Source organism: Bombina bombina, unplaced genomic scaffold (genome assembly GCF_027579735.1).
Source record: "Bombina bombina isolate aBomBom1 unplaced genomic scaffold, aBomBom1.pri scaffold_1633, whole genome shotgun sequence".
Taxonomy (NCBI): domain Eukaryota; kingdom Metazoa; phylum Chordata; class Amphibia; order Anura; family Bombinatoridae; genus Bombina; species Bombina bombina.
Window position 1 is genome coordinate 2,546 of NW_026512991.1, and position 17,129 is coordinate 19,674.

General features: G+C 40.6%; 1 protein-coding gene across 1 annotated transcript in view; it reads right to left on the reverse strand.

Annotated features, from left to right (window-relative positions):
- Positions 1-5,466: 5,466 nt before the first annotated feature.
- Positions 5,467-17,129, reverse strand: part of LOC128644658 (peptidase M20 domain-containing protein 2-like) — a 30,094-nt gene continuing 18,431 nt past the window's right edge. The window contains exon 2 of the mRNA XM_053697182.1: positions 5,467-6,723. Coding sequence (XP_053553157.1) covers positions 6,571-6,723 — 153 coding nt within the window. The 3' untranslated portion in view covers positions 5,467-6,570. The remainder of the gene's footprint in view (positions 6,724-17,129) is intronic.

The window sequence follows — 17,129 nt, forward strand, 5'->3', positions numbered from 1 at the left end:
GTAAAAATAGCCCTGGTCCCAAACGGTAAGAAAATGGAAAAGTGCTGTGATCACTAAGGGGTTAAGTCTTTATGCTATACCACACACAGGGGATCTTATCTTTAGAATGCAAATTGCTACTGGCTCACCACTCTCACAAACATCCATCTTATAGAAGTTGGATGAAGAGTTACATGTCCATGCCTATAGATATTTAAGTAGATGAGTGTATCTTTTTTTTCTGTAAACCTAACGGAATGAACATGAAACTACTTTGTAGATGGTATTGAAATCAAATTATACTTGTTACTATATACCCTACATCTAGTGCAGCTCGCTGGAGAGGGTGTAACGGGGTGGGAACAATTACACATATTTGTTGCAATGTCTGCTAATTCATTTACATTAGTTATCAACAATTCATGGTTTCTACTAAGGTGCTGGTAGATCCTTTAAAGCCCTTTTTTATTAAAATGTGCTTCTCAGCCAGTGCTTCCAGGCAAAAAACAGATGCCTGATGGAACAGTTAGTATAGCTGAGAAACGCGTTTCAACTGTTCTCACACATTGTTTTTATATACTTTGGGTTGTTGTCACACCCACAGTTTTTATTGTTGTCATTTTATTAAATCTTGTATTCATCATACTGGAAGCCTGAGCCTTTTTTGTCCTGAGCTGTTATCAGGCGCTACAAAGAGGAGTATTATCCTGCACCAAGGATCAGTGAGCTAGGACACAGAGATCCCAGTCTGTTCTACTCAGCACTATAGGGTGCTGCCATATTTGGGAGTATGGTTCTTGAACAAAAATGGTGTATCCAAACTGTGACATCACAGTGTTACACTATAAGGCGCCCTCTTTTTGTGATTTTTTATTCACAGAATCCAAAACAAGAAAGTGTATTTTAGGCTAGCAATATATTGCCAGATGGAAAGGTTATACTCAATAGTGCTGTTCATTCATGCTAGGTCCTTAAAAGTCCCCCAGCTGAACTTTTTGTCACAGGTGAACTTGGATTAACAAAAAATAAAAACTGCAAAGAGATGATTAGTTTAAAAAATTGGGGTAAGGGTGGTTAGTTTAAATATCCATTGCATTTCCAATTTACTTAAAATATATTAGTCAAATTGCCTCCCTGCCAATGTGGAATGATTTTTTTTAATACCCATAAAACTATTAATCTCTTTAAACTCTTTATATTTTGACAGGAGAAACTTTTACAAACTATACGTCTACATTTATAAAACCCTTTAAAATCATCACATACTTCACAAGCAGGGTTGGGACTTTTGTAGAACTGTCTAACCACTCACTACAGATGCTGTGGTCAATGATGTTTTGCTGTTTGTTCTCTTTTTGTACCCAAGTGATTTTAAATTATCTAATAAATATTTAACGCTATGCGAGTCCCACATCTCCTATTATACAGCAAGGATGTAATACATGGACTATTTAACTTAGAGCCAAATCATAGCTATATGCTGCATGAGTAAGGCTCCTTTCTTTACTTCTGTTATATATCATACAGGACTTCACTATTTTTTGAGTACACTACAACAGAAGACCCCTTGGACATTATATTCTATTTTTGTTGCACATTGTACACATTTTGTTTTTCACTTATTACTTTGTGTAATTACAAGGTTTCATTTCTGCAGTTACTATCCTATGAGTTTTGTCTATGTTTACAGTTCAAATGTTAGGCTCTATCATGACTAGACTGTCTAACTGTATTTTGGCATGTTATTTAAAGTGTTTAGTGCTGCTTAGTAGAGAAACTTGGAATTTATAGGAAATACTGCATTCATATTTTGTTTACTGTTTTATACACAAATCTATATTGATTGACTTCTTTTTGGTACTTTTGCATGGTTTATATTTTGTTAATGTTTCAATAAAACTTTATAAAATTTGAAGGAAAACAAAATCATATGGAGACATCACTCTGCTGGAGGAACCATTTGAAGTCTCTCAAAGAAGCTGTTTTATACTTCAGATGAGCTGGAATGAGAGTGGCAGAAATTGCACCAAGATCATTTGCTGCCCATGATAGAATGCCAACAGCTTCCTTAATCACATACCTAGTTGGATCCCTTTGTGAATTGGGTATGTTGCTACAATATTGTTGGATGATTGAATTCAAAAGGACTGAAATGAATCTAAGGTCTTCAAAACTAAAAGAAAATTCTCTAAGCTCAACAACATTAATGGAGAGTGAGGACTTCAGAGTTAACCTCCTCTGAGATTATTTCAAACTACTGTGGAGACTGGTAGCAGTGTAAATGACAGTCTAATTGTGCAACAGAAAAAAAATAAAAATAAAAAAATAAACACCTTTCTTTGCAGTATAGTGTTTTTACCAGACACCAACTAAAGGTAAAGGCTGACCTCACCCAAAGTGTGAGAATTGTCCAAGACAAGTCGATGGAGTTGCGTTTGTACTGTAGATAGCTAGAAAATGCAGTTACTGTAGATACAATCATCTCATAATCTGGAGTCAAAGCATTAATAAGGATATAGTCTAGTTCAGCGGTTACCAACCTTTTTTCTCTCCCGTACCCCTTGATTAGGCTTTTCATTTATGAGTACCCCTCTCTTCATTACCCCCACCCAGCCCTCAAAAAAGTTGTTGTTTTTCAATTTAAACTATTTCTTATCAGGGTATTGTCAAGTATAAATAAACTATTATCTGGTATTAATAAACTATTATCAGGGTATTGTCAGGTATTAATAAACTATTATCAAGGTAAACCCATATAATAAATAGTTTATTAATATCTGACAATACCCTGATAACAAATAGTTTAAGGTAAGCTATACCTGAGTGGCATACAAATGTACGTGTATCAACAGGATTAAATTTTGATTTGCAGTCAAAATTTTGTGCACGGCACGGGGTGGGTTGAGCAGGAGCCTAAGCTATCTGGTGACACAGGGTGATAATTTGTGGACCAGAGACATCCACACCCGGTCCTCATATTTCAGGTGCAGGGGCTCCTATCTGAATATATGGAAGGCCAGGACTTCACTTGTCACTTTCCGGCTGATCGCTCCTTTCTTCCACAGTTCCACAATGGTTATTAGTTGATGACCCATTGAGTGTTTCCCCCCGACCCTACCCCTGCATCTTCCGCCATTACCAACAATATTTTCGTGTACCCCTAACCGGTCCGCCGCGTACCGTACCACAGGTTTTAGCATCGCTGGTCTAGTTAATAAACCACAAATATTCCTGGTGAGCTAATCTATGCCAGAAGAGCCACCAGGATTTTGGTAAAAATCACTAGAGCTGTGTGATTGTTCAAAGGGAAAAGACACACAATATTGTTTTTAATGCTTCAACAGCTTACACAGAACTGGACAGTATTAATACAGATGGGTCATTAAAATTGCTAAATTTGTGTGAATTAGGGAACAGAGAGCAAACAATAATAAAGGCCCTGCTCAAAAGAGAGCTTACAATCTAAAGGAATTTATCTGCACCATAAGGAACATGTAGAACAAACTGAGCCATAGACATGAGAATGTCTTAGTTTAAGTACAAAGGTTGGGAAAATCATACAGAATGTCATAAGTGCTTAAAGGGACAGTCTAGTCCAAAATAAACTTTCATGATTCATATAGGGCATGTCATTTTAAACAACTTTCCAATTAACTTTTATCACCAATTTTGCTTTGTTCTCTTGGTATTCTTAGTTGAAAGCTAAACCTCGGAGGTTCATATGCTAATGACAGTTTTTCACCACTAGAAGGTGTTAGTTCATGTGTATCATATAGTTAACAATGTCCTCATGCATGTGGAGTTACTTAGGAGTCAGTACTGATTGGCTAAAATGCAAGTCTGTCAAAAGAACTGAAATAAGAGGGCAGTTTGCAGAGGCTTAGATACAAGGCAATCACAGAGGTAAAAAGTATATTAATATAACTGTGTTGGTTATGCAAAACTGGGGAATGGGTAATAAAAGGAATTATCTATCTTTTAAAACAATAAAAATTCTGGTGTAGACTGTCCCTTTAACAATGCAGTCATCAGAGATGATGCCAAAGCAATATGTGCTCTCTGAGCACACATGTTTAAATACAGATGCATTGGGATATGCACATATGCTCTGAGCAGTAAAATCTATTGCTTTAAGAGTAATAATGTTTTACTAGAATGTTTCTTTCAATATTGAAATTTGTTCACGTAAATTTTTATGTTCCTTCTGACTACTGATCTGTGTCAGGACTAATAAGTATTTATGAATAATTTAAATAGTTTGTTAGCCTATGTATAGTTATACACTTTAGATTATAAGTCAGGGCGATAATTTACCAGTACACTCAAAGTCAAAGACAGGAAAAGGCCTAAAAAGCATAATTTCTTCTTGTGCACTACATTTTCTTACCAACAGTGGACAAAGAGCAATTTCCAGACCTGTATGCATTTTATTTTTTATTAAGGTGGAATATTTTAACCCCTTAACGACCAAGGACGTACGCCACACGTCCTCAAAAAAAAGACAGTTAATGACCGAGGACGTGTGGCGTATGTCCTTGGTCTGGATCCTGCTCGCTTCCAGCTGCTTTCCGGTTATTGCAGTGATGCCTCGATATGGAGGCATCCTGCAATAACCACCCTTGGCCATCCGATGCAGAGAGAGCCACTCTGTGGCCCTCTCTGCACCGGACATCGGTGGCCGGTATCGTTGGTGGGTGGGAGCTTACGTGGGAGGCGGGTGGGCGGCCATCGGTGCTCAGTGTGGAGTGGAGGGGGGCGGGATCGGGAGCTACGGGGGCGCGCACGGGAGCGCGCGCGGGGGTGGTGGGCGGGCGCGTGCACGGGGCGGGAGCGGGTGGGAACCGCTACACTACAGAAAAAAAAAAAGGTTAAAAATTAAAAACACCATTACTGTAAAATATCATCTAAGGGACCTGGAAGGGGTTGGGGGTTGGTCTCGGTGGGGGGGGAAAGCTACACTACAGAAAAGGGAAAACATTTTTTAAAAAAAGGCACATTTTGTTACAAAACTGGGTACTGGCAGACAGCTGCCAGTACCCAAAATGGCGCCCATTATTGCAGAGGGGAAGGGTTAGAGAGCAGTTTGGTGGGGGATCAGTGAGGTTGGGGTCTAAGGGGGGATCCTACACATCAGCATATGTAAATATGCTTTTTTTTTTTTTTTAAAAAGGGCCAAATACCTTTTATTTTAGTACTGGCAGAGTTTCTGCCAGTACTTAAGATGGCGGGGACAATTGTGGGGTGGGGGAGGGAAGAGAGCTGTTTGGGAGGGATCAGGGGGTCTGATGTTTCAGGTGGGAGGCTGAGCTCTACACTAAAGCTAAAATTAACCCTGCAAGCTCCCTACAAGCTACATAATTAACCCCTTCACTGCTAGCCATAATACACGTGTGATGCGCAGCGGCATTTAGAGGCCTTCTAATTACCAAAAAGCAATGCCAAAGCCATATATGTCTGCTATTTCTGAACAAAGGGGATCCCAGAGAAGCATTTACAACCATTTGTGCCATAATTGCAGAAGCTGTTTGTAAATAATTTCAGTGAGAAACCTAAAATTGAGAAAAAATTAACGTTTTTTTTAATTTGATCGCATTTGGCGGTGAAATGGTGGCATGAAATATACCAAAATTGGCCTAGATCAATACTTGGGGTTGTCTACTACACTACACTAAAGCTAAAACTACCCCAAAAAGCTCCCTACATGCTCCCTAATTAACCCCTTCACTGCTGGGCATAATAAACGTGTGGTGCGCAGTGGCATTTAGCGGCCTTCTAATTACCAAAAAGCAACACCAAAGTCATATATGTCTGCTATTTCTGAACAAAGGGGATCCCAGAGAAGAATTTACAACCATTTATGCCATAATTGCACACGCTGTTTGTAAATAATTTAAGTTAGAAACCAAAAGTTTGTGAAAAAATTTGTGAAAAGTGAACGATTTTTTTGTATTTGATTGCATTTGACGGTGAAATGGTGGCATGAAATATACCAAAACGGGCCTAGATCAATACTTTGGGATGTCTACTAAAAAAAAATATATACATGTCAATGGATATTCAGAGATTCCTGAAAGATATCAGTGCTCTAATGTAACTATCGCTAATTTTGAAAAGAAATGGTTTGGAAATAGCAAAGTGCTACTTGTATTTATGGCCCTATAGTTTACAAAAAAAGCAAAGAACTTGTAAACATTGGGTATTTCTAAACTCAGGACAAAATTTAGAAACTATTTAGCATGGGTGTTTTTTGGTGGTTGTAGATGTGTAACAGATTTTGAGGGTCAAAGTTAGAAAAAGTGTGTTTTTTTCTATTTTTTCCTCATATTTTATAAAACATTTTATAGTAAATTATAAGATATGATGAAAATAATGGTATCTTTAGAAAGTCCATTTAATGGCGAGAAAAACGATATATAATATGTGTGGGTACAGTAAATGAGTAAGAGGAAAATTACAGCTAAACACAAACACTGCAGAAATGTAAAAATAGCCTTGGTACCAAACGGACAGAAAATGGAAAAGTGCTGTGGTCATTAAGGGGTTAATGAGCAGGTTTAATTCATGGTTTATAATTTATCAGCACGATATTACTCACTCATGTTCGGCAACATCTGGCAAATATGCTGCATCTTCTTGTGATGGGTGGGCCATAAAAACAACATCAATGTCATCAAATGCACCAGCTTCTAGAAGGTCTATTTTGCCTCCTCCTTCTTCCTCGGCAGGAGTTCCAAAAACTGTAATCTTTAAAAAAAAAAAAAAAAAAAAAAAAAAAAGGATTTACATAAATAACCTTATACAATTATACACATTTAAAATCTATGTAAATAGAACTGAATTGAATTACAAGAAAGACAATAAAAAAGTAATAATTCTGGATTGGATGTGTTTTTAGTAAATAGTATCTATAAAGCAATATAGATAAAATAGGCATAAAAGTGCAAAAAAGAAAATGCGCTAATATATAAGAGCATTTTATTTTTGCACTATTACTTGCATATAACTATGTGTTTAACATCTGCAAAGACACCAATCATCAGCTCCTAGTGGTCCATTGCTGTTTATGAACCTACCTAGATATGCTTTTCAACAAAAGGATACCAAAAGAACAAAGTACATCTTGTACCAAATGTAAATTTAAAAGTCTCATAAAATTGCATGTTTTATCTGAATTATGAAAGTTTAAAATTTGACTTTCATCTCCATTTAAATGAAGATCATCTTAACCCCTTAACGCCAGACAACATCAGCTGTCAATTTCACATTAAGGGAGTTATATAGTAATAGTGTGTCTCACTGCTTTTGCTGAGACTAGCGCTTTTACTAGGGATAAAAAAAAAAAAAAAACTTAAGGACACGTGTCGTACAAGATACGGCTGTGCTGTTAAGGGTTTAAAAAAAAAAAAAAACTACTAATTTTAATTTCAGGCTTCATGGAAACCTTTAATTCAAAGGGGCAAAAAGGTATCATTTCCTTCATTTAAGTTTTGAAAAAGGCATAATCAACAAAAGTGGGGGCGTGTCCTAGCAGTGTCATCTTTCCGGAGCTTCGGGAGAAGAGGCAGTAATCTGCCAATTGCCCCCTAAAACCACAGCATCTACCGTATACCTGTATACACAAAACTACTGATTTCGTACGCCTATATCATCTAAGCCTCATTACGTTGCTGTATTAATGACCCCAGAGTTGGAACAGGACAGTTGAGGGCTGCAGCGGCGGAAAACTCGCAGGCAGCACCACCCCGCCCCCCCCACCACCACCACCGGTTACCCGGAGTATTCCACCAGAACTGGTTATATAACGAAACTAAAATAACATACATTGAGGCCTATTTATTAATGGTCTGTCGGACCTGATCCGACAGTGCGGATCAGGTCCGACAGACCTCGCTGAATGCGGAGAGCAATACGCTCTCCGTATTCAGCATTGCACCAGCAGCTCTTGTGAGCTGCTGGTGCAACACCACCCCCTGCATATTCACGGCCGCCAGCAGGGGGTGTCAATCAACCCGATCGGGTTGAACTGCGGCGATCTCTGTCTGGTCCGCCTCCTCAGAGCAGGCGGACAGGTTATGGAGCAGCTGTCTTTAGGCTCACCAGAAACACGGGCCCTCAAGCTCCATACAGAGCTTGATAAATGGGCCTCCAAAGCTCTAACAGCATCCATTGCCTCTAAGAACAGCTATAAACCCATGCACGGTACAAATATACTACGGAGGAAAATGCTGCATCCAAATACCGCCATGCGGGTAAACGATCTTCCTGACATAATTGACTTCCGACTCGCCAAAATAAAAGCCATGATGCAAACCCTAATTGACAAAGCACTATCAGAACGCGAACTACAACTCATTATAGATGCCACAAAACCCGAAGAATCCACAAGGCAACAGCCTACAAATTACAAGCCTGACAGCCTCAAAGCTTAAAGAGACCGACCAGCACTATGCGCCAGTGACCGGCCACACGGCAAGTTGGTAACAATAATTTCACAGCTAAAGTCGGACGACAACTATAAAACAATAGAGAGTGCATACTGGTACAATGCTAAAGCAGTACACCACCCAATACCACCGGATCCACAGAAGCGGGAACATTCTGGCCATCAATCTGAGCTGAAATCTACATCAATACTAACCTGCTATCAGCTGAAAAGTTCAGATACCACTATAATGTATACCCACGCTGGTAAGTGGGGGCCCCTTCCTATTATACAACCAAAACAAGGCCATAATAGAACAGCAAGACTGAGCTTGCGGAAAGGACAGATCTCTGAGCTAGCCTGGGCAACTAACCTGGGGGCTAGAGGGGGACCCTAAGGAGGCCATGGACTCAGACATTATGTCCCTTGTCTCAAAACCTCACTCCGGACGGTGGGCCCGGATTTCACTATACAGAAGGGGATCTACACCACACCATATGGTCCGGCATGGGAATTGAGCCTCGCAACGACATCACACGCTGACTCAGTTATAAGACTTTTCAAACAGAGAAAAAGACGTACCCATTATCTCCCGGTCACCCTCCCTACAGATATTAAGGTTTCTGCAGTTAAACCTAAAGTGAAAATAGCCTATACATAATGCATCATCCATTCATATGCCATTTATTGTAGTGTTTTAAAAGTAAATTGTTTAGTTGTATGTTTATAATATCTACACAAACCTGTTTGCATATTTTATATACACATTATACAGAAAGATATCCACGGTTCTGCTGTTAAAGGGGTGGATGGCACACTCGCAATGTATTTCTCCTCATGTACTTATCGCTGGAGTCTTAATGTCTTAACTGGCATGATTATCAATGCTATGTTAACTTATATGCCTACAATAGTTACACAAATCTATTATCTAGTATTATATGCACATTCCACAGAAAACATGATCACAACATAGGAATACTTGACAGCATTATAGCAACAGCGGTAAAAACAGAATTTATGTTTACCTGATAAATTTCTTTCTCCAACGGTGTGTCCGGTCCACGGCGTCATCCTTACTTGTGGGATATTCTCTTCCCCAACAGGAAATGGCAAAGAGCCCAGCAAAGCTGGTCACATGATCCCTCCTAGGCTCCGCCTACCCCAGTCATTCGACCGACGTTAAGGAGGAATAATAGCATAGGAGAAACCATATGGTACCGTGGTGACTGTAGTTAAAGAAAATAAATTATCAGACCTGATTAAAAAACCAGGGCGGGCCGTGGACCGGACACACCGTTGGAGAAAGAAATTTATCAGGTAAACATAAATTCTGTTTTCTCCAACATAGGTGTGTCCGGTCCACGGCGTCATCCTTACTTGTGGGAACCAATACCAAAGCTTTAGGACACGGATGAAGGGAGGGAGCAAATCAGGTCACCTAAATGGAAGGCACCACGGCTTGCAAAACCTTTCTCCCAAAAATAGCCTCAGAAGAAGCAAAAGTATCAAACTTGTAAAATTTGGTAAAAGTGTGCAGTGAAGACCAAGTCGCTGCCCTACATATCTGATCAACAGAAGCCTCGTTCTTGAAGGCCCATGTGGAAGCCACAGCCCTAGTGGAATGAGCCGTGATTCTTTCGGGAGGCTGCCGTCCGGCAGTCTCGTAAGCCAATCTGATGATGCTTTTAATCCAAAAAGAGAGAGAGGTAGAAGTTGCTTTTTGACCTCTCCTTTTACCTGAATAAACAACAAACAGGGAAGATGTTTGTCTAAAATCCTTTGTAGCATCTAAATAGAATTTTAGAGCGCGAACAACATCCAAATTGTGCAACAAGCGTTCCTTCTTTGAAACTGGTTTCGGACACAGAGAAGGTACGATAATCTCCTGGTTAATGTTTTTGTTAGAAACAACTTTTGGAAGAAAACCAGGTTTAGTACGTAAAACCACCTTATCTGCATGGAACACCAGATAAGGAGGAGAACACTGCAGAGCAGATAATTCTGAAACTCTTCTAGCAGAAGAAATTGCAACTAAAAACAAAACTTTCCAAGATAATAACTTAATATCAACGGAATGTAAGGGTTCAAACGGAACCCCCTGAAGAACTGAAAGAACTAGATTGAGACTCCAAGGAGGAGTCAAAGGTTTGTAAACAGGCTTGATTCTAACCAGAGCCTGAACAAAGGCTTGAACATCTGGCACAGCTGCCAGTTTTTTGTGAAGTAACACCGACAAGGCAGAAATCTGTCCCTTCAGGGAACTTGCCGATAATCCTTTTTCCAATCCTTCTTGAAGGAAGGATAGAATCCTAGGAATCTTAACCTTGTCCCAAGGGAATCCTTTAGATTCACACCAACAGATATATTTTTTCCAAATTTTGTGGTAAATCTTTCTAGTTACAGGCTTTCTGGCCTGAACAAGAGTATCGATAACAGAATCTGAGAAACCTCGCTTCGATAAAATCAAGCGGTCAATCTCCAAGCAGTCAGCTGGAGTGAAACCAGATTCGGATGTTCGAACGGACCCTGAACAAGAAGGTCTCGTCTCAAAGGTAGCTTCCAAGGTGGAGCCGATGACATATTCACCAGATCTGCATACCAAGTCCTGCGTGGCCACGCAGGAGCTATCAAGATCACCGACGCCCTCTCCTGATTGATCCTGGCTACCAGCCTGGGGATGAGAGGAAACGGCGGGAACACATAAGCTAGTTTGAAGGTCCAAGGTGCTACTAGTGCATCCACTAGAGCCGCCTTGGGATCCCTGGATCTGGACCCGTAGCAAGGAACTTGGAAGTTCTGACGAGAGGCCATCAGATCCATGTCTGGAATGCCCCAAAGTTGAGTGACTTGGGCAAAGATTTCCGGATGGAGTTCCCACTCCCCCGGATGCAATGTCTGACGACTCAGAAAATCCGCTTCCCAATTTTCCACTCCCGGGATGTGGATAGCAGACAGGTGGCAGGAGTGAGACTCCGCCCATAGAATAATCTTGGTCACTTCTTCCATCGCTAGGGAACTCCTTGTTCCCCCCTGATGGTTGATGTACGCAACAGTCGTCATGTTGTCTGATTGAAACCGTATGAACTTGGTCCTCGCTAGCTGAGGCCAAGCCTTGAGAGCATTGAATATCGCTCTCAGTTCCAGAATATTTATCGGTAGAAGAGATTCTTCCCGAGACCAAAGACCCTGAGCTTTCAGGGATCCCCAGACCGCGCCCCAGCCCATCAGACTGGCGTCGGTCGTGACAATGACCCACTCTGGTCTGTGGAATGTCATCCCTCGTGACAGGTTGTCCAGGGACAGCCACCAACGGAGTGAGTCTCTGGTCCTCTTGTAATGGTCTTAGATGAATGCGCGCAAAAGGAACTATGTCCATTGTCGCTACCATCAACCCGATCACTTCCATGCACTGAGCTACGGAAGGAAGAGGAACGGAATGAAGTATTCGACAAGAGTCCAGAAGCTTTGTCTTTCTGGCCTCTGTTAGAAAAATCCTCATTTCTGAGGAGTCTATAATTGTTCCCAAGAAGGGAACCCTTGTTGACGGGGATAGAGAACTCTTTTCCACGTTCACTTTCCAGCCGTGCGATCTGAGAAAGGCCAGGACGATGTCCGTGTGAGCCTTTGCTCGAGGGAGGGACGACGCTTGAATCAGAATGTCGTCCAGGTAAGGTACAACTGCAATGCCCCTTGGTCTTAGCACAGCTAGAAGGGACCCTAGTACCTTTGTGAAAATCCTTGGAGCAGTGGCTAATCCGAAAGGAAGCGCCACGAACTGGTAATGTTTGTCCAGGAATGCAAACCTTAGGAACCGATGATGTTCCTTGTGGATAGGAATATGTAGATACGCATCCTTTAAATCCACCGTGGTCATGAATTGACCTTCCTGGATGGAAGGAAGGATAGTTCGAATGGTTTCCATCTTGAAAGATGGGACCTTGAGAAATTTGTTTAAGATCTTGAGATCTAGGATTGGTCTGAACGTTCCCTCTTTTTTGGGAACTATGAACAGATTGGAGTAGAACCCCATCCCTTGTTCTCTCAATGGAACAGGATGAATCACTCCCATTTTTAACAGGTCTTCTACACAATGTAAGAACGCCTGTCTTTTTATGTGGTCTGAAGACAACTGAGACCTGTGGAACCTTCCCCTTGGGGGAAGTCCCTTGAATTCCAGAAGATAACCCTGGGAGACTATTTCTAGCGCCCAAGGATCCAGAACATCTCTTGCCCAAGCCTGAGCGAAGAGAGAGAGTCTGCCCCCCACCAGATCCGGTCCCGGATCGGGGGCCGATATTTCATGCTGTCTTGGTAGCAGTGGCAGGTTTCTTTGCCTGCTTTCCCTTGTTCCAGCCTTGCATTGGTCTCCAAGCTGGCTTGGCCTGAGAAGTATTACCCTCTTGCTTAGAGGACGTAGCACCTTGGGCTGGTCCGTTTTTACGAAAGGGACGAAAATTAGGTCTATTTTTTGCCTTGAAAGGCCGATCCTGAGGAAGGGCATGGCCCTTACCCCCAGTGATATCAGAGATAATCTCTTTCAAGTCAGGACCAAACAGCGTTTTCCCCTTGAAAGGAATGTTTAGTAGCTTGTTCTTGGAAGACGCATCAGCCGACCAAGATTTCAACCAAAGCGCTCTGCGCGCCACAATAGCAAACCCAGAATTCTTAGCCGCTAACTTAGCCAATTGCAAAGAGGCGTCTAGAGTGAAAGAATTAGCCAATTTGAGAGCATTGACTCTGTCCATAATCTCCTCATAAGGAGGAGAGTCACTATCGAGCACCTTAATCAGTTCATCAAACCAGAAATATGCGGCTGTAGTGACAGGGACAATGCATGAAATGGGTTGTAGAAGGTAACCCTGCTGAACAAACATCTTTTTAAGCAAACCTTCTAATTTTTTATCCATAGGATCTTTGAAAGCACAACTATCCTCTATGGGAATAGTGGTGCGTTTGTTTAAAGTAGAAACCGCTCCCTCGACCTTGGGGACTGACTGCCATAAGTCCTTTCTGGGGTCGACCATAGGAAACAATTTTTTAAATATGGGGGGAGGGACGAAAGGAATACCGGGCCTTTCCCATTCTTTATTAACAATGTCCGCCACCCGCTTGGGTATAGGAAAAGCTTCTGGGAGCCCCGGCACCTCTAGGAACTTGTCCATTTTACATAGTTTCTCTGGGATGACCAAATTTTCACAATCATCCAGAGTGGATAATACCTCCTTAAGCAAAATGCGGAGATGTTCCAATTTAAATTTAAAAGTAATCACATCAGATTCAGCCTGCTGAGAAATGTTCCCTAAATCAGTAATTTCTCCCTCAGACAAAACCTCCCTGGCTCCCTCAGATTGGGTTAGGGGCCCTTCAGAGATATTAATATCAGCGTCGTCATGCTCTTCAGTAACTAAAACAGAGCATCCACGCTTACGCTGACAAGGGTTCATTTTGGCTAAAATGTTTTTGACAGAATTATCCATTACAGCCGTTAATTGTTGCATAGTAAGGAGTATTGGCGCGCTAGATGTACTAGGGGCCTCCTGAGTGGGCAAGACTCGTGTAGACGAAGGAGGGAATGATGCAGTACCATGCTTACTCCCCTCACTTGAGGAATCATCTTGGGCATCATTGTCATTATCACATAAATCACATTTATTTAAATGAATAGGAATTCTGGCTTCCCCACATTCAGAACACAGTCTATCTGGTAGTTCAGACATGTTAAACAGGCATAAACTTGATAAGAAAGTACAAAAAACGTTTTGAAATAAAACCGTTACTGTCACTTTAAATTTTAAACTGAACACACTTTATTACTGCAATTGCGAAAAAACATGAAGGAATTGTTCAAAATTCACCAAACTTTCACCACAGTGTCTTAAAGCCTTGAAAATATTGCACACCAATTTTGGAAGCTTTAACCCTTAAAATAACGGAACCGGAGCCGTTTTAAGCTTTAACCCCTTTACAGTCCCTGGTATCTGCTTTGCTGAGACCCAACCAAACCCAAGGGGAATACGATACCAAATGATGCCTTCAGAAGTCTTTTATCAGTATCAGAGCTCCTCTCACATGCGACTGCATGCCATGCCTCTCAAAAACAAGTGCGCAACACCGGCGCGAAAATGAGACTCTGCCTATGCTTTGGGAAAGCCCCTAAAGAATAAGGTGTCTAAAACAGTGCCTGCCGATATAATTATATCAAAATACCCAGAATAAATGATTCCTCAAGGCTAAATAAGTGTTAATATCAATCGATTTAGCCCAAAAAATGTCTACAGTCTAAATAAGCCCTTGTGAAGCCCTTATTTACAATCGTAATAAACATGGCTTACCGGATCCCATAGGGAAAATGACAGCTTCCAGCATTACATCGTCTTGTTAGAATGTGTCATACCTCAAGCAGCAAAGGACTGCAAACTGTTCCCCCAACTGAAGTTAATGCTCTCAACAGTCCTGTGTGGAACAGCCATGGATTTTAGTTACGGTTGCTAAAATCATTTTCCTCATACAAACAGAATTCTTCATCTCTTTTCTGTTTCTGAGTAAATAGTACGTACCAGCACTATTTGAAAATAACAAACTCTTGATTGAATAATGAAAAACTACAGTTAAACACTAAAAAACTCTAAGCCATCTCCGTGGAGATGTTGCCTGTACAACGGCAAAGAGAATGACTGGGGTAGGCGGAGCCTAGGAGGGATCATGTGACCAGCTTTGCTGGGCTCTTTGCCATTTCCTGTTGGGGAAGAGAATATCCCACAAGTAAGGATGACGCCGTGGACCGGACACACCTATGTTGGAGAAATGTATCTTATATTAAATAATACTACTCTAATAATCTTTGCCATCCTCCAATATATACTTTAAGGAGAACTTGCCTACATATACCTACATAGATGCAGTCAGAATAACGAAAGCACATAATCTGAATATAACAAAAACACTCAGCACACCTGAAATGCAAAAAATACAACAAGATTTTATTATAGAGTATCTAAATACAATTCTAAAACCTGAATCCAACCCTTTCAACCCATCCACTCATGCAAAGCACATTCATTCATAAAACAAACTGATTTGACTCAGGCGTCCCTGGAAGAATCAAAAGAAGGCTCTCACAAAGACACTGCTCTTGTATATTCAAGAGTATATCCTAGAAAGTTCATTTGAGGATGGACAGTCCCGTAAACATACTGAACTTTCAAACTTGTATCCAAATGATTATTCTTTGATGTAAGCTAATAGACAAAGTTGCTGTGAAAATTTCTTTTTACAATTAGAAACATATCCTCTTAAGCATGAGGTTTAATAAGCATTTCCACAGGCTGTGATAATTATGTTTCTTTTAGCAAGTGTAAGCACATCTATATGTTAGTGCATATTGCAAAAAAATGTCAAAGAGCCGTTAGTTCGTCCAGCATAAGTGTAAAAGTCAATCTGTATTCACTCTCAACCTACTCCAGGGCTCTTTCAAAGTTCCCCTTTATCGAACCACTCATGCGGTAGGGTTATATTCAGCCTGAGTATCGGTGTGTGGCAATTCTAACAGTTGATGTCACAACCTATGTGTAACATATGCAGCGTCTCCCAGCACTATTGTATTAGTATATTAGAGTGTCTCTAATGCAGTGGAAGCTGTAAGTTAAGACAGCATATGTATCACCAATCATCTGTGTGAGCTGGTATTACATCTGAATTAGTATGGAAACTGGCCAGTTAAAACATGCATGTTAATTAACTTTTATGATACTTGCAGTTCCATGTCGAGAGGACATGGAACTGCAAGTATCATAAAAGTTAATTAACATGCATGTTTTAACTGGCCAGTTTCCATACTAATTCAGACGTAATACCAGCTCACACAGATGATTGGTGATACATATGCTGTCTTAACTTACAGCTTCCACTGCATTAGAGACACTCTAATATACTAATACAATAGTGCTGGGAGACGCTGCATATGTTACACATAGGTTGTGACATCAACTGTTAGAATTGCCACACACACCGATACTCAGGCTGAATATAACCCTACCGCATGAGTGGTTCGATAAAGGGGAACTTTGAAAGAGCCCTGGAGTAGGTTGAGAGTGAATACAGATTGACTTTTACACTTATGCTGGACGAACTAACGGCTCTTTGACATTTTTTTGCAATATGCACTAACATATAGATGTGCTTACACTTGCTAAAAGAAACATAATTATCACAGCCTGTGGAAATGCTTATTAAACCTCATGCTTAAGAGGATATGTTTCTAATTGTAAAAAGAAATTTTCACAGCAACTTTGTCTATTAGCTTACATCAAAGAATAATCATTTGGATACAAGTTTGAAAGTTCAGTATGTTTACGGGACTGTCCATCTTCAAATGAACTTTCTAGGATATACTCTTGAATATACAAGAGCAGTGTCTTTGTGAGAGCCTTCTTTTGATTCTTCCAGGGACGCCTGAGTCAAATCAGTTTGTTTTATGAATGAATGTGCTTTGCATGAGTGGATGGGTTGAAAGGGTTGGATTCAGGTTTTAGAATTGTATTTAGATACTCTATAATAAAATCTTGTTGTATTTTTTGCATTTCAGGTGTGCTGAGTTTTTTTGTTATAATTATTGTATGGTAGAATTGGAGGTTTTACTAGACTCTTGCACCCTACATATTAACAGGATTTTTCATTTTCATTTCATTTGATTTGTTAATTATAGACAGAACTTTTCAGTGGTGCT